The sequence below is a fragment of the Myotis yumanensis genome, unplaced genomic scaffold (genome assembly GCF_028538775.1).
Source record: "Myotis yumanensis isolate MYYU_CA2020_CCGP unplaced genomic scaffold, mMyoYum1.0.hap1 SCAF_13, whole genome shotgun sequence".
NCBI lineage: Eukaryota > Metazoa > Chordata > Mammalia > Chiroptera > Vespertilionidae > Myotis > Myotis yumanensis.
This window is the reverse complement of record NW_027223764.1, coordinates 53,276,650-53,294,287: the sequence shown is the minus strand read 5'-3', so window position 1 is coordinate 53,294,287 and position 17,638 is coordinate 53,276,650. Positions and strand designations below refer to the sequence as shown.

At 59.5% G+C, this 17,638-nt stretch overlaps 1 protein-coding gene across 3 annotated transcripts in view; it reads right to left on the bottom strand.

Annotated features, from left to right (window-relative positions):
- Positions 1–17,638, bottom strand: part of RET (ret proto-oncogene) — a 49,896-nt gene that overhangs the window by 9,201 nt on the left and 23,057 nt on the right. For 2 of the 3 annotated variants that reach the window (XM_070433111.1, XM_070433112.1), the window contains exons 4-15: positions 15,840–16,084; positions 14,528–14,723; positions 13,398–13,597; positions 11,553–11,811; positions 10,718–10,843; positions 9,635–9,745; positions 8,971–9,090; positions 7,914–8,170; positions 5,384–5,531; positions 3,203–3,310; positions 2,034–2,248; positions 1,832–1,954 (exon numbers count right to left, since the gene is read on the bottom strand). In XM_070433111.1, the coding sequence (XP_070289212.1) occupies positions 1,832–1,954; positions 2,034–2,248; positions 3,203–3,310; positions 5,384–5,531; positions 7,914–8,170; positions 8,971–9,090; positions 9,635–9,745; positions 10,718–10,843; positions 11,553–11,811; positions 13,398–13,597; positions 14,528–14,723; positions 15,840–16,084 (2,108 nt within the window). Of the gene's footprint in view, positions 1–1,831; positions 1,955–2,033; positions 2,249–3,202; positions 3,311–5,383; positions 5,532–7,901; positions 8,171–8,970; positions 9,091–9,634; positions 9,746–10,717; positions 10,844–11,552; positions 11,812–13,397; positions 13,598–14,527; positions 14,724–15,839; positions 16,085–17,638 lie in introns of all 3 variants that reach the window. The other variant, XM_070433110.1, reaches the window with a different exon arrangement.

The following is a 17,638-nucleotide window of genomic DNA, read 5'->3' as shown; positions in this document are numbered from 1 at the left end:
AGGGAAGTGTTTGTGAGCAAGTGAGTCTGTGCTCGGGCCCTTTAAGAGGACACCTGGGTCTACAGCAGCCCTCCGTCTCACCTGGACAGAACCCCCGCCGATTTTCAGAGCCAGCTGTTGTGGGGACGCCTCTTCCCAGCATTAATGATCCGGGCTGGGGAGCCTGGTGCAGGGCTGGGCCCTCACTCCTCAGGGGGCCCCTCTGCAGCCGAGACATCCCTCCCAATTCGTAACTGCCACACATGGGCGCGGGACCAGCCCTTTTCCTGTCTCCACCCTCCCTCCTACCAGTCTCAACGTGGCTACTTCTTTATACCCTTGGTGATAGTTCTGTTCATCAGCTAGTCTTCAGGTGGTTCTGAAGGGTAGTTGTTCTGTAACTTGGTTGTAGTGTAGACGTGGTAGTGGGAGGAAGTGAGCAGAATGCACCTGCTCTGCCATCTTGACCAGAAGTGACCCCAATGCCACTTGACAAAGAGCTTTCCAGTAGGTAAGTCTTGAGGCAGAAATCAATTTTAAGATGTGCGCAGTGGGTTTTAATGCAGCCTTTACTGTGGCTCCTTTTTCTTTAAGCATCCTGTAGGATGCACGCCCTTGACGAAGTGTGGCTGTTTCTGGGGCACGCGCTTGTAACAACGCTGCCTGCAGCCTGTGCTCCGGGGCCGTGTTTGAACCGTTTATGCTTCTCTGCTCGGTGACACAGGGCCTTCTTGGAGGATCAGGGCAACAACAGGAAGGCTCTGTCCACATCCCTCCACAGGGTGGGGACAGCCCCTCCACTTCCCCTTGGGCAGTACTGAGATGTGCTGTCACAACGGAAACCCCAGCTAAAACGAAACACCGTCCTCACAGCCTGGACCACAGGGGCTCCCACCCTCAGAGTGACGCTGTGTGTGGCTGCTCTGTGTGTTACTTTCTTCTGAGCGGCGTCTGTTCTGCACGTCGGGGCAGCTGTGACTCCTGAAGGGCCTGTGAGCTGAGCCCGGCTGGTCTGCTGGAGGGAGGCTGCAGGAGAGGGGCTAAGCGGGCAACACAACAAAGAGGCCCATGACCAATGCCACAGGAAGGCGCGCCAGGCCAGGAGCCAGATCTCCCCAGAGGGGCCCTGACCACCGACTTCAGAGATTTGGAGGATGCGCAGTGGATTTCAATGCAGCATTTACTGTAACCCTTTTTCTTTAAAGCATCCTTTAGGATTCATGTCCTTGATGAAGTCTGTTTCCAGGACACGTGTTTGTAACAGCGCTGCCTGCAGCCTGTGCTCTCGGGGGCCCGTGTTTGAACTTTTTGGCTGTTTTGAGGATGACCCTATGCTAAGTCTCTGGACGCTCTCTAGGGCCCTCCTTGAGCCTCCCAACTCACCCAGGCTCCCAGGTTCCCGTCCCAGGGAACCTGTGACATGCTTCGTGCCTTTCTACTAAGAATGGCCACACCCTGTCCTCTGCCAAAGAGCTAAGTTACACAGGACGGAAACAGGGACCTTCATTCTGTAGAAGGGAGGGGAACACTACAAAGAGGATGGCTATTTCCGCAGCATTAGGAGGCCTTCGAAAGGGACAGTGACGAAGAGTAAGAGAACCTTCGGCACCTGGCTCTCGGCAGCCAGCCCTGAAGGGCAGGTGCGGGTGTGGCCCTCCGGAAGAGAGGAACAGACTCCGGGATCAGCCCTGCACAGGGTCTCTGGAGACCCAAGATCAGGGAAGGATTTGGGGATGAGGGCTAGAAGTTTATACTCTAAACATCCGCTTTATCCCCTCTACCCTGTGGGCACCCTGGCTGCTGCCCCCACCACGCTCAGGGTCTCAGGCCAGCACACCCCAAGACCTGGTACCTTGCTCCTCTTCACATAGGAATCCTCTTCATACACATCCCGGGACAGACCAAAGTCCGAAATCTTCATCTTCCGCCCCTCGGCTACAAGGACGTTTCTGGCTGCTAAGTCCCGATGGACGAGCTGCAAGGAAGACATAGCAGGGACCCCTAAAACTCAGGCCCACCAGGGCAGTGAGGGTGCGGGCTGGGGCAGCACACACCTTCATCTCGGCCAGGTATCGCATCCCCCTTGAGATCTGCCAGGCGAAGGAGATGAGATCACCCATGGTCAGGGCCCGCTCGTCCGGGTTGTCCAGGTAGCTGGAGTTGCGGCTGCCTCTGCTGCCAACGTAGCCGGGCCCCACCTTGCGGCTCTCTCGCAGGAAGCCCCGAAGGGAGCCGTACTTGGCATATTCCACAATGAGGAGAAGCGGCCCTGGGGGCAGAGGAGGCTGTGGGCTGGCTGCCTACTAGGCCTGGGCAGGCGAAAGTCAAGCTAGCTCTGGGAGCCCCACACAGCACGGGAAGGAGGGCATGCAGGCCCCCTCAGGGCAGCTCTGCAGAGGGACACAGCCCTGCTCTGCTGGCAGCTCCAGGACTCAAGTCCCAGCTCATTCTCACATCACTTGCTCTTCCTCTGTGAGGCCCACGCTGAAGCCGCTGCCTGGGTGGTTGAGCATGATCTTATCCCAGGGCGCCCAAGGCAGGCGGCTCCTGCACTCAGTGCTCCCTGAGGGTACATCCCTCGCTGCTAGAGTGTCAGCCTTTCCGCATCCCTGGTCCTGGCACAGCATGGCCCGGGAGTGACTGACGGAGGCAGAGTCTGATCACACATGGCCCACCTGCTTTCTGTTCCTGCCTGCTCTCAGCAGCTCCCAGGCCTGAATTCTGCTGGCACTGACCAGCATCCTGCTGCCCTTGTCCTGTTGGCTCCATCCCCTCACACCCCCAACACACACGTGCACACACATGTGCGCACAAACAGTGAGAGGCCCCTGGCGGCTGGTCTCTGGTGTCTTTAGGTGACACATGGTGACAATGCCTTTGTCATGCAGGGCTGGGGTCACCTGGAGATCATCGCATGCCTAGTGCCCAGTAGCTGCCTAGGAGGCACCATCCACTTCTGGAATTCCCCGCCCGGGGGCTCTGCCTGGAGCAGGGTGCCAACAACCAGAATGCTACCAGAGACCTCTGGGCAGCCCAGCAGGCCTAGGGGTCTGGCCTCATGCCAGCGCTCCTGGGGCAGCCCCTCCCAGCCCTCTCACTGACACAGGGGGTTCTAGGACAGCGAACAGGGGCCAGAGGAGAGGAGGGGAAGGAGAGGAAGAAGAGCACAGCGGCCCAGAGCTGGGTCTGTGCCCTGCAGCTGCTGGCCTGTGGCTGGCCTCACCGTCCTGGCTGCAGGCCCCATACAGCTTGATGACGTTGGGGTGGTTGACCTGCTTCAGGAGGTTGAATTCTGACAGTAGGTCCCGCAGCTCATTTGGGGAGGCGTTCTCTGAAACACAGGTCAACAGAGAGGGCTGCAAACCCATCCCTCTGGAAGCCCCTTCTGTGACCATGTGGGGTCGCATTAGCCCACAGCAGGGTTCTTCAGAGACCCGCTAGCTTCTCAGATACCCTCCCCCGAACTTCCACAGCTTGGAGCTACTCTCCGCCCGCCTATGGGATGGTCGACAGTGGCCTCCTCTGCCTCCAGGGACTAAGAACCCCAGGGGGCAGCGTCCAGTAATAGAATCTCTCCACGGACAGCCTCCCGGCTCTGGGCTGGGTGTTAAGTGGAGTTACTTCCTTGCAATCACCATTATTCAAAGACAGCAGTGCACAGAGACCCCCTCATTAATCCTCTGGGAAGGAAAGGGGACCCCCTGGTGTCCCCAAACACCTGATGACCAAGCACTCGACATCGGGGCAAAGCCCTGGAGGAAGGTAAGGCCACAGATTTTTCAGAAGTCTCCTGCCAGGAGGAGGGCATGCATCCTGAGAGGGCAGGGCTGGTTTGGGGTCCCATCGGGAGTGGGAGCCCCATGTGGAGGTATTTTGAGTCAGAAGCTGTGCTAAACAGTCTTTCTGGGTCAGCGCCCCATGGCCCACTGCCTAACTGTCCCAGGCCGCTGCCGTGGCTGCAGACTTGTCTGGAAGCGAGGGGAGATGGGGCATCAGGAATCAGGAACCCCTGTACCACACATGGAAGGCCCTGGGCAGGCCTCACTGTGCCTGCTTAGGGCGTGGGATATCTCAGGTAAGGGGCGACATAGTCTGAGGGCCTGGGGAAGCATCCAGAAGCCCTGCATGTGTGGCCCCCAACTGTGCACCAGCCGAGTCTCGCCCCCCACCCTGCCGCTGGGACCTTGTCAGTCCACTTGGGCCAGAGCCCAGCCATGGCAGAAACATGAGTTTGTGTGGTTGGGTGTGTGCCCACTCAGAGCCAAGCCTGTGGCACAACTGGTCACTCACGGCCAGCCTTGGGCGGCCAGTCCTCTCAGGTGGCCTTTCCACCCGGGCCCCAGCAGACATTTAGCTGAGAGGGATGAATGGGGCAGAGTGAGGCGGGGAGAGCTAGCAGTTCAACACCAAACGGCTTTAAAGTTTTTTTAAAACTCAGGTCTTTACCCAACGTTGGTATAGAATAGTGGTTCCCAACCTTATTTTGGCCATGCCCCACCTAAGCATCTCTAAAATCCTGATGCCCCCACTGTGACATATTAATTCTTATTATTCAAAAAGTGAACTCCTATATATGTGGAGGAAGCCTCAAAGGCCATTCACTTGGTCGAAACAATCTTCCAAAGAACATGGCATCCATGAAAGAGAAAAAGAAAAGAACGAAAGGGCAGTTGAAGTCTGAGGAAGAAGTCACTAAAAAATTGTTAAATAATAATAATATGAAGTGATATGAAAGAATAGCAAATAAACTTTCAAAATGTAATAGAGAACTGAAATGCATATGTCATAATATATATGTATATACTGTATAAGAAGACCCGAGAACCATAAAAAATGCAAAAAATTCACTGTTAATAACTCATTCTTGAATTTTCCCCCTTAAAAATCAAATTGCCCCCCTGTGGGGCATGTGCCCCACGTTGGGAACCACTGGTATAAAAGCTACACCACTCTAGAACCTTCCAAGGGAGGAAGGTCCTCGCCCTGCTTCTCCAAGAACCACCCAACCCAGGTCGTCTATGATGGGTGGGGTCCCCAGGCTGCATCCACTCAAGAACAACCCTGGCCCTAGCCGGTTTGGCTCAGTGGATAGAGCGTCGGCCTACAGACTGAAGGGTCCCAGGCACATGCCTGAGTTTTGGGCTCGATCCCCAATAGGAGGTGTGCAGGAGGCAGGCGATCAATGATTCTCTCTCATCATTGATGTTTCTATCTCTCTCTCCCTTTCCCTTCCTCTCTGAAATCAATAAAATATATTAAAAAAAAAAAAAAAAAGAACCCTGGAGGCTCCTGAGGCGTTGCCAGCACAGCGCCACCTCCTGTGCTGTTGGGGGCTTCGTCTACCCCTGGGGCTCCCACAGGTGTGCATGGCAGAGCCACCCTTGTGTGCTGCCTGGACAGGTACCTTTCAGCATCTTCACGGCCACAGTTGTGTACCCAGCTTTGCCTTTCAGCCGGAAGGCTGTTGCCTCGACCACTTTTCCAAATTCGCCTTCTCCCAGAGTTTTTCCAAGAACCAAATTCTTCCGCGGGAACTCCCACTTTGGGTCCTCCTGCATTGGGGTTGGAGGAAGGAGAAGAGGTGAGGGAGGAAGATGGTGAGGGTAAGAGAAGAAGAATAAGGCAAGACCCGTGAACAAGTCCCGGTGGATGAGCTCCGGTGTGCAGAGAACTGACTGTGATCTGGACCAGCAGGGGACAGTCACCCACGTCCCTAAGGGCAGGACTCCACAGCGGGGCCCAGAGGTGCCATTCCATGACAGGCCTCCACCAGGCAAGACAGGTGTTGCCAGACTGGCCTGGACTCTCCGGATGCCTGTACTCTTACTGGTCCCAGTTCACTGAACATGCCTGGGGCCACCCTGGGCCCGTGTCCTCGTATCTCTAATGAGGTATGTGTTCAGGGTTCACTGAGCACAACAGGTGCTCACGTGGAAACATGGCCTCTTCCCTGGGAGCCAGGCCCAATCCTCTCAGCACTGCTTTCGCTTTGAACACCAGGCCCACAGGCCCATCCAGAGATGCCAGGAAGCCCCCAGTGGCCCAAGTCACTACAGATGGAAGTGTCCAGGGCAACTTCCTGGCAGCCTGTGGAAGAGGCTGCTCCTCCCCCGGAGCCGGCCATCGCTCTGAGCCTGCACACACCCGCCTGTCCTGTTCCCCTTCACACACACCTTGCCCACACACTCGGGACTCTCGAGGGTGCCTTCTAGACACCTCGCCTGGCTGTGCCCTGGGATTCTGACTGGGGATGCCCACGCCTGCCTGGAGCCTCCCCTCCCAAGTCCCCTGCAGCTGGGCGTGGACGTGGCTTCTGGGGGCTGCTCACAATGTGCCTCACGTGGCTCGCCCGGCCCACAGAGATGACACCCCGAAACTCGCTGCCCCTGCCAGAGTCAGGCTTTTTGATGTCTGGGTGCAGAGGCGCCTCCTCTCAGCACCGTGGCCAGGGGCACCTCCCTGGTGTTGTCTCAGGTTCCTAGGAACCCATAGTCAGGGTCAGAGTGGACGACACTGTCATCGCTGCCCGGAGTCCTCGCCTCACACGGCCGGAACTTCAGTTCTACAGAGACCGGACTGAGCACGTACGGCTGTCACCAATTTCATCTTCTCAAAAACATTAAATGTCATTCTCCCTACTTTATAGATCAGCAAACTGAGGTGAGCAGTTGAGTGGCATGTTTGAGGCCTCAGAGCTGGTCAATGTGGCCCTTAGGTCTCAGGCTGGGCTCTGGTGGCTCTGCATTCTGAGCAGCAGGTGACATGGGCCAAGGTGGGCGGGTCCACCAGCACGAGCACCATCAGCCCCCCTCTCCCAGGGGCCTCACTGCAAACTACCAGGGTAGATAAAGGGTAGGTAAAGGCTCATCCCAGAGGCCTGGGTGGAAGCTGAGACACTGCTGGGCGGGGCTGCACCCCCCAGCTGCTGCGTGACTGGAAGTAGGAAAGCTGGGAGGGAGGCTGCAGTGGCTGCTGCAGCTGGGAACAGCCTCTAAGGCCCAGACCCTCACTAAGGGGCAAACACCCCCTGGGTGGCTCCTCCTACAAACCCAGCCACCTCCCAGTCCTGGTGGTGATGGTCAGGACCACATGGCCCCTGGATGCTGAGCTTCCTGCCTGAAGGTCCACACACTGAGCTCTCCCTTCCCAGCCTCGAGGTGGGACTTCTGTTTCCACACACCCTCCACTCAGCACTTACCTCCGTGCCCCACCCGCCCCCCCCCCCCCCAGCCCCGAACTGGCTCCCAGCTCCTCAGGCAGTTCCCAGCCAGAATGCGAAGGAGCACTGCAGACTTAGGGGAGACCTAGCCCCTGAGGAGCACACGGTGACCACAGATCCGGCTTCTCCCACTGAGAAGGGGACTTGGACGCCTACTGGCTCTGGCTGGCACTCTGTCAGCTGGCTGGTCGCAGAGCCGAGGGGCTGGCTCTAGCACAGGTGGTCCCCCACGCCACAGAGGGGCTCCCCTCCCTGCTGCTGCCACCATCCCTCACCTGCATGGGGACAGCGCCTCATCCCCGGACTCCCACTTTTGCACCCACCCTAAGACTCCTCAACAGAGCATCCCGTGGAAACGAAAGCAGACCATAGACCTCCTCTGTTCACCCCCACCCAGGTGTCCACACTACCCTGCAGCCCCCCAGGTGCTTGGGCATCGGCGGGTGTAGCAGGCTGCCTTCACCGTATCCTGGGGCCCACACCTCAGTCCGTCTGAACCAGCACCCGTCAGTCTCGCTCACTAAACTGCCTCCGTGCTCTCTGCCCGGCCCCTGCCCTCCCTGGAAGTCATTTCAGTGAAGGCAGGGGGTTGCTGGAAACTCACACACGAGCTGCCTGTGGGTTGCAGGACAGCACCCCCTCCCCCACTGCAGCCCTCCCCTCCGTAGCCCCCAGAGGCCAGTGCTACCTGCAGGAGCCCCACCTGGAACCTCACCGGGATCTTGAAGGCGTCCACAGAGACCTGGTTCTCCATGGAGTCCAGCGAGGGCCGCCGGGCACTGGAGGAGGAGTAGCTGATGGGGAAGGCCTGGGCCGGCCGGTGGACAGTCATCTCGGCCGAGGCGATGGGCGCCTTGTGGGCGTTCTTGTGGTAGCGGTGGATGCAGAAGGTGGACAGCAGCACGGAGATGATGAAGGAGAAGAGCACGGCCGCCGCGATCACCGTGCGGCACAGCTCGTCGCACAGCGGGTCTGCGGGCGGGGCGGCCGTGAGGAACACCCCTGGAGGGCCCCCCAAATCCCAAGGGGAGCCGGCACGGCACAGTCCCCCAGCCTGGAGAACGGTGGCTGCTGTGACGAACTGTGAGCGGCTGGCCAGTGCTGCCGGCGTGGGGACGAGAATACCCGCCAACACTCCAGGAGCGAGAGAGGCAGAGTGTGTAAGCCGCCTGCCCGAGGCCACACGGCAGAGGCAGCGCACACCACGTCGTCGGGTGGGGGGCAGGGGGTGAGGAAGGGGGGCGCTGCACTGCAGTCAGCTGGCCTGGAGGGCTGTGGGAGGTGATGTCCTGGTTCCTGATGTCTTTGTGTTTTTTTAATAAAAAGTGAGGGCAGGAGAGTGGCTCAGGACCCGGGGCCATTCAATAACAACTCAAATGCCAGAAACGGAAACGTGTCCCTGAGCCCATGTGCTCAGTAAGCCGTGCTGTCCACCACACCTGCTGCCCCGGAGGAAGCACCGGAGGCTCTGGCTGGGACAGCGGCGCCCCAGCTGGACAGCGCCGGGCCCAGCCAAGGCCCTGCATGGGGACAGTCTGAGCAGTCATGGAGTTATCTGGTGGGAGGACTAGTTTTCCAGCCCAATCCTGTCGTGTAATTTTGGGCTATAAGGCACGATAGGGAGCCCCTGACCTAGCTCCCTGCCTGCAAAGATGGGGGCCAGAGGCCCAGGGGGGAGGAGGAGGGTCTCCGGGGTGACTGCCTCCCTGCAGTTTCCTCCCTGGCTTGTGGGGAGGTGCGGGGAGCCCTGCCCTACGTGTCCCCCCACTTACCCTGGCTGTCCTCCGGCTCACAGAAGCACTTCCTCTCCTCAGGGAAGCAGCTGCAGGTCCCAAAGCCGGCTTTAATCCCCCAGCGCTCCCCTGGCTCATGCCCCCCAATGATGCTGCCCCCTGGTGACAAAGGAAGCCACTCAGCCTCCTGGGTGGCCTGACCAGCCAGGACCACCCAGAGGAGTGCGGGAGGTCCCTCCCTGCCTGCCTGAGGTCAGCTCCTCAGGCCTGGGGGTGGGGGAGAGTCGGGGAGTGAGCTCAGAAGTCCAGGTCATCTGGACAGGAGCCTCAGCATGACCTGTCCCCAAGCCGGTTCCCTGGTCACTGCAGGTGGGGGAGGAGCCCATAGGCTGCCCAGGGACCTTGCCAAGGTCCACACAGGACTGCTTCTCAGAAGCGGAGAAGGAGCAGCAGGGGTGACCAGCAGATTGGGGGCGGGGAGCTGCAGCCCTGTGAGTGGCCAGGGTGACACTGGGTCAGGTCACCTAGCTCCAATTTTTGTTTTGAGGGGTGCAGAGCCCTCCATTCAAATAAAATGTTAGACAAAGGTGGGCACATAAAACCCAGGAACGTGGCTGGTCAGGCTGAAGTGCAGGGGGGAGCCCACCTCCCCAGAGCCCCATCTTGGCTGAGGCTGGCTGGGCGGGCCCAGCGGGTGGCTTACGGAGGCAGTCCTGGGGGCAGATGTGGGGATTGCTGCTCTCCACGGCATCACAGTGGCTGTCGGGGCAGGTCTTGATGCTGGGGGAGCAGGTGGAGAAGTTCCTGGAGATCCCTGTAACACACAGTGCACGGTCACTGTCCTGCGGGAGCGCCGCCCTGGTCAGCCTTTCAGACTCAGAGCCCGGAGGGCGGGCGGCACCCCCGGGCCTCTCGGGACAGCCCAGCCCCTCCAAGGTCTGAGCAGTGAAAATCCACACAGGCAGCCCTGGCCGGTGGCTCAGTCGGTTGGAGCACCATCCCGTTGGAGCACCATCCCGTTGGAGCACCATCCCGTTGGAGCACCATCCTGTTGGAGCACCATCCCGTTGGAGCACCATCCCACCATCCCGTACGTGGCTGTGGGTTCTATCCCCAGTCGGGATGGGTGTGGAAGGCAACTGATCAATGTTTCTCTCTCTCTCCCTTCCTCTCTAAAATCATCAAAAACATGTGCTTGGGTGAGGATTAAAAACCTCACCATGTAGCCCCAGCAGCGGGGGCATCCCTGAGAAGTGCCTGGGGGTCCTGAAAGGGTAAGGACAGGTAGGTGGTGAGGGATGGAGGGGCTGGGCCACCCCAGGGCTGTGTCGGCCTCACGCCCAGGGGACCAGAAGCCAGACAAGGCGAGGCCCCCCTCAAGGCTGCACCAGCAGAGCGGTCCTTGTAGTGGCGGGTGCAGCTTGGAGTTGGCTGCTGTCCACAGCGTAGGCCCTCCCTGCCTGGGGATGCACTGCCGGGCCTGGGGCCTCCCAGGGAGAGCCTCTCGGTCCCCCACACATCCCAGCTTTGGCCCAGACCCTCCGAAGTCCAGAGAGAGGCCAGCTCCAACCATCTTTGTTCCCTTGGCAATGACCAGCCTGAATGTCCTCATGCCACCCACACCCTGAACTCATGCCCACCTCCTGGCATCAGGAGCCCTGGATGGGGACAAGGCTCTGGGAAGAGATGAGGCATGAGAGGGATCCGCACAGACCCCACTTCCACTCAGCCGTCACCACCCCCGTTGGCTGCCTGGCCGCAGGCCCCGGCTCTGTGTGGGGCCTACCTTTGCCGTCTCCCTGTCTCCACTCGCACCTGCCTGTCAGAGAGCCCAGGCCACCGCACTCCTCACACTCGGGCCGCCTCTTGCTGACGGCGCAGGACAGGGGGCAGCCTGGCTCCTCAGCCACGTCTGGGGGTGGAAGGAAGCAGGTCACAGGGGGCCAGCCCGGGCCCAGTGTCCCGCCAGCACCCAGGGACAGGGCAGCACTGGCTGAGCTGCCCCAGGGGTTGAGTCCAGAGGGGATGGAGTAACTCAGCACCAGGTGCAGGGCAGTGATGGGGCTGTTGGGAAACGGGGCAGGGGTGCACCACAGCCAAAGGGGGCGCAGCTACTGGGCTGGATAGTACAGAGGGAGGATGTGAGCTGGCCAGACACATAAGGTTAATCCTGAGTTTCAGATAAACACTGAACACCTGCTTTGTGTAAGAACGTCCCTAATATTTCGTTGACACCTAAAAACTTGTCTTCTGGAAGACTCTGCAGAGGTTGTACGGGACATACATCAAGAAATTGTTGTTTTTTAACCTAAAATTCAAGTTTTATCTGGCAGCCCTGTAGTAAGTGCAGGTGCGGATGCACTGACAGGGTGGCGGGGAGCAGCGCTGACTGTTAACGCAGTGTCTCTGGGCGGAGCGGTTTCACACTCCCCGTCACCCTTCATCCCTCCAGCTCGGCTGTGCGGCACGCACTGTTATTCTCATTTTATCGGGAAGGAGACTCTGGCTCAGGGAATCCACCCACCCGCGAGAGGGAGCAGGAGCAGGCCCCTTCTGTGGGGGAAGCCGGCGGCAGGACCATGTCCCACCCATCCGCACCCTCCACAGGGCCCGGCACTCACACGTCCCCTCCATGGTGATGAGCAGTGGGCCCTGGGCCTGGTTGCCGGTTGGCTGGTCGGTGGCCACCACCGTGTACTGGAGCTGGGTACACTCGGGCCGCCGCAGGGCCTCCGTGTCATTCACGAACAGGGTCCCCGAGGTGTCCTCGGCCGAGGTGACCACTCCCAGGGCGCTGCAGTTGGCGCTGGAGAGCTGCAGCTCGTACCGCAGGTGGATGCCCGTGAACTCCTGGCCGTTCTCCACGGAGACTTTCCCAACCTAGGCGCGGGCAAAGGGAGTGCCGTGGCTGGGCGGCCGGACAGGCTCGTGGTGGTGGCTGGAGGGACTCCCTGGCAGTCTGAGTCTTGGAACAGTCCCCTGCTCATCTGGGAAGGGCAGCACCCCCTGGACTCCCCGTCCTCCACATCCCCATGCACCTGCCTGGCCCTGCCCTCCCCAGGCATCACACCACCACCCGCCCTTGCTTCCAGGAGCCGGGCACTGAAATCCGGGTTAGCCGGCCCTCCAGGCAAGGGCCGAGGTGCTGGCTCTTTCCTCACGGCCCCTCATCCAGGCACAAAGGCCGACGGCTCCCTCCTATGCACACCCTCGCTGCTCCGCCAGGCGTTTTGTCCTGGGGACCACCGGTTCCTGTCCTCACTGCACGTGGCCAGGATGGCCCACCCGCCTGGTCAGAGCACTGCACCCGGCCACACGGTCATGCAGCGTGGTTGCTGGTCTCATACAGGACCAGGGCCTTCCTGGGCTTGGCTGAGACCCTGGGAAAGAGGGGCTGCCTTGTCACCTCCCACCATCCTCGACACCCCTCTATGAAAGGTCCAAGGTGGTGGCAAGTCAGGGAGCTTGGACGTGTCGAAGGGAAGGGGGACGCCTTCTCCTTCCTGTGCGGGGCCCAGGTGGCTGCTGGAAGTGAAGGGGGCTGGGGAGCCAACCCCAGGAACTACCACCAGGACAGCGATAGATGGCCCTGACCAGGACATCCCAGCGGCTCCCCAGGAGGGGGCAGTATGTGAAAGCATACACCTGCTGCAATTTCAAGTTAACTTAAACAGTGCTCACACGGCCCTGGCCGGTTTGGATCGGTGGATAGAGCATCAGCCTGTGGACTGAAGAGTCCCAGGTTCGATTCCAGTCAAGGGCACATGCCAGGGTTGCAGGCTCGATCCCCAGTGGGGGGCGTGCAGGAGGCAGCCAATCAATGATTCTCTCTCATCATTGATGTTTCTCTCTCTCCCTCTTCCTTCCTCTCTGAAATCAATAAAAATGCAATAAAAAATAAAATAAAATAAAAAGTGCTCACACGAAACCTTCTAGAAAGAACTGCACCAACATGCTAAGCACTGTTTGACTCGTCTTCTTTCAGGAATACTGACGACTCTAATTGTTTCCACTTCTAATCACTCTGTCCCCACCCCGGGCCCAGTGGAAGGCCCGGTAATAAGGCCCATCCATGAAGACGGGCTTTTGGACATATGGCGCTATGTGACCAACATTTCTGCAAAACACTTTTGCACTTAACAACCCACCAGGAACGTCTCTCCAGGTCAGCATACACATATCTGCTCGGCATTGCTCTTACCCTCGTACAAAGCTGTCTTATAGACACTAACAAGGGAGAGGACAAAAATTAAAGATATTGGAGAAGAGAGAGGCACTGTGCCCCTCCGTCCCCCCATGGCTCCTCCTGGGCCACTCCGTGTACTTATTAGCCCAGGGAGGGGTGTCACCCACCCCGGCCTGGCTTGCAATCTGCTGGACAGAGCGCCCATCCAGGAGTGCCCCACCCTGAGGGATTCCCCACCCCTCCACATCCCGGCCGGGCTGGCAGTGGGCTGAAGGCTCACCTGGGCAAAGAGGCGGGCCCGCCTGCTCACGGTGAAGGAGTAGGCGCCGGGCAGGCGCAGGCTGACCGGCAGCACCGTCACGTTGAAGTGGAGGAGGAGGGTGCCCTCCCCAGGGCCCTGGAAGCTGGAGTCATTGACCAGCACAGCCAGCTGCAGGGTGCGGCTCTCCGAGATGGGGAGGCTGCGGTTGAGGACCAGCCCTGCGGGGAGGGGGCACGGTGATGACGGCCCAGGCCACTGCACGCCTCCTCCCAGGTGCATACATTGCCCATACGTGCACACGGTTGAAAACACATACCTTCACACACACACACACACACACACACACACACACACACGGTGGGCAGGTAACAGACCTGGCGGCTGGCAGTATGTTAGAGCCCCTATTTAAATGTTAGCTGTGGTACTGAGCTGGAAAGTACTGTATGTACGAAACGTGTGTGTGTGTGTGTGTGTGTGTGTGTGTGCGCGTGCGAGCGTGTGCACATGTATGGGTATATGTGTGTCTGTGTGCAGGGTATGTATGGAGTATGTATGTGTGTGAGGGTATGTATGTGTGCAGTGTGTGTGTATGGAGCATGTGTGTGCAGCGTGTGTGTGGGGTGCATGTACAGAGTGTATGTATGGAGTATGTGGGTAGGGTATGTGTGTGGCATGTATGTGTGCAGTGTGTGTATGAGGTATGTGCATGAGGTGTGTATGTGAGTGTGTGCGTGGTGTGTGTTGGACTGTGTGTGTGATGTGTGGGCACACAAGAGGTCAAGACTGGTACCACGGAGGCCCTGGGCAGGCTGCACTGGCCCTCCTGTCCCCTCCCCGCCGAGAATTCTCGACAGCAGCAGCCTGTCGAGACGTGTGTTTGTAGTGGGCAGTGAGCCCAGGCAAGGTCAGCATGGAGAGGTGTGATGGGACCCTGACAGGGGCAGCCAGGGGGCAGCTCAGGAAGAGAGGGCAGCTTGTAAAAACCACCACGGTGGCTGTGGTGAGCCCGGCAGAGACGGGGGCTGGGCGGAGGGTTGTCTGGTGCTCAGAGCTCCAGGCTCGGTGTCTGTGTGTGCAGGGGGCTTCCCTGGCCAGGAACAGGGGCTGCCGGTCTCCTGGGGCCCTCCAGGCCGCACCCAGCCTCTTACTGTAGTCATGCACCGTTGCCCGAATGAAGCTGCCGTCGGCCTGGACCAAGGTCTCGTTGGGTGAGTGCTCCACACGGAAGGTCTGGAGGGCCCAGGCATCTCCGGGGAGCAGCGTGCTTGTGTACCGCCTCAGGAGCTCCCCGGATGCTGGCACCACATCCGGATCGAAGACATGCAGGGTGGCCACCACAGTGCCCTGCAGGACACAGGAGATGCCAGTCAGATCTCCTGCAGCCCGAGCGGAGGGAGAGCGCGTGCCCCGCAGATGGACTAGGCATGCACAGAGCTGGCTCTTGGACAGACTGACCTGAGTTCAAGTCCCCCCAGGGCCACTTGCCTAACTGGCCCAGTCACCCTTCCTGGGCCACTTCACCTCACCTGTGCAACAGGCCTGGTAGGAATCTACAGACTTCCTGTAAAGATGGGTGAGAGCAGATGCCCGGTGCTCTGCTGACACACCCCAGCCAGGTCCCTGCAGAGCACGGCGAATACTCCTCTCTCCCTAGCCAGCCCCACAGGGAGGAGGGTTAGCTCAGTGTCACACAGTGATACATGCAGGGCCGGAGCCAAGCCCAGGTGTATACCAGCATGCTCCCCTCCAAGCATCTGGACACCAGGCTGGAGAGGGCTGAGGACGGCTCCAAGCAACGTCACAGGACGTCTTTGCTAACGGAATTCCCTACGGTCACCCCCAGGCAGCCCTGCCAGAGTCAGGGGACATTCCTCACCAGATGTGCTTTCCTCACGGGCACACTCACCAAACCCAGTCCTGCGGTGCCCAGAGAGGCAGGCAGACTACACACCCCCTGTCCACCCTCCCATTGCGTTTGCCAGCCGGGTGGCTGCAGGACAGCCTGAAGCCCAGCAGGTGGCAGTTACGCTCCACCTGTGCACCTGAGAGGGGTGGGGCTAGGATGGGCGGGGCAGCTCCTAGAGCCCCCAGTCCTGCCTTTCTCCACCCGTGGCTACCCTCCAGGGGCCTGGAAGCCCTCCCACCCCACCCTGCGCAGACTGAGTGCTGGTGGAAGGGAGCGCCCTCCAGCCAGCTGCTGTCCTCTCCCCTCCTGGGGGCACATGTGTGCCCCTAGAGGCAGGCCCTTAGCCTCATCTGCCTGATGGGACACAGGCTGGGTCCCCAGGGCCCTGGCCACCCCAGTCAGGGGCCAGCTGGGAGCTGGCCGGGTTACCCTGGAGGCAGGAGAGTGCCTTGACACGGAAAACTAGAGGGATGGTCAGGCCGATGGCTGGATGGAGAAACAGACACTCAACAGACAGGCCAACAGACAACACACAAGCACACAGGGGGACACACCTTCTTCCGCTTGAACTCCACAACGGCACTGGCGGTGTCAACACCGTCCAGAAAGGAGGGCGCCGAGTCGTCCTCGTCGTACACAGTCACGGGGAAGGGCACCATCACCTCCTCCTCCTTCCGTGCGCCCATGCGCACTGTGCAGGCGGCCACCAGCTCATACTTCTCCTGGCGCTCGCGGTCCAGGGCCCGCCGTGTGCTCACCTCTAGGCTGTCGGAGGCGCAGCGGAAGGGCAGGTTCTCACCTGTGCAAAGCAGACCAGGAACCCCCAGTGTGACCCGGGCTGGGGTCAGGCTGCGCTGCGTTCTCAGGGCCCAGCAGGCGCGGTGAGGGGAGCGGCTCTGTGGATCAGCAGGGACACCGTCTGCAGGACTGTGTGCTCGTGAGCTTCCTGTGGCTGCAGCCGTCAATGGTGCTGATGGAGGACGAGGACTGGGAGGCCTGCCTCAGGTCCCATCCTCATCACCTAGGAAGGGCCCTGCACCCCTTTGCCCTCCTGGCCTGGGCTGTGGGTGGCATCAGCTCAGCCAGGCTGCAGGCCCAGAGATCCAGCTGCCAGCATTTGCTGCTTTTCGAAAAAAATGTTAGTTTTTTTTTTTAAATTATGGAAGTAAAACTTGCTCATTTTAGAGAATGTGAAAAGTCAAGGCACAATCCCACCACTAGAGAACAAACACAGGCGACAACCAGTGAGGGATTTGCTGTCAACACACGCTATTTCCACTGCCAGGTTCGCATCCTGCTCTACAGCCCCTGGCTGGCTGGTTGGCTCGAGGCTGGTCGCTGGGTGCCTCAGTTTCCCCAGCAGAGGATGAGTGGACGAGACTAATACGCCTGCTTCTCGCCAGGCACAGCTGTGCATTTAGTGACTCCTGCATCCTCCCGAAACCCAGTGAGGGGAGGGCCAGTAATGACAACACACTTTCCAACCCAAGTCTGTCCTGGAATTTCATCCTCCAGGAAAACCCAGAGACGGGGAACGCTGAGGGCTGGGGGTCAGCGCGGAGGGTGACGTCACCGCCACTTGGTGGGAAATCACAAGTCTCTCACATCAGAGCCACACAGTAACATGTGGAGGACACATGTGGGGAATGCGTATCATATACCGTTTCCCTCTACTGTTATGGTTACAAAAAACATGCTCAACAAAGTTTAGTTATGTGATTCTCAGCCAGAAGGAGCAGCGCGCTAAACCATGTGCTTTGGGACAGTCTTGCAAAGATCTGTATCCCTGCCCCGGACAGATGCAAGGACGGGCAGTGTGAGGGACGGCTCTTATCTCACCGAGATTCCTCTGACGTTACTACAGAGTGGGATACACCTGGTGTGAATCCAGGTTCCACAGACGAGCAGTCCAGCCTCCGTGTCCTTTTTCAGTGCCTTGTCTTTAAATAGTTTCTCACGTGTCCACTCAGCCACCCTCCTTCACCTGCACGGGGATCACAACCCCCCCCCCCCCGCCCCCCCCCCCCCCCCCCCCCGGCCCCGCCAGCCCTCACAGCTGCTCAGGCAGAATCCTGCAGCCTTGTGTGGGCTCTGCTTCCCCTCAGGACCCACAGGCAGCTCATCGGGAAGTCCTGCTGGACCTTCCTTCACACCCAGCAGAGCCTGCTGCCCGCCCGGGCTACACCCTCCTCCTGTCCTCATCCTCCTAAACCGCCCCACCCCCATCATCCCTAACACAGCAGTCAGACTAAGCCTTTAAAGGTAAGTTAGGTCCTGTCAATGCCCCCCTCGAAAGCCTTCTACGACTCCCCAGTCCCTCCGTGGGCAGCCCAGGCCGCTCCCCAGAAACTTC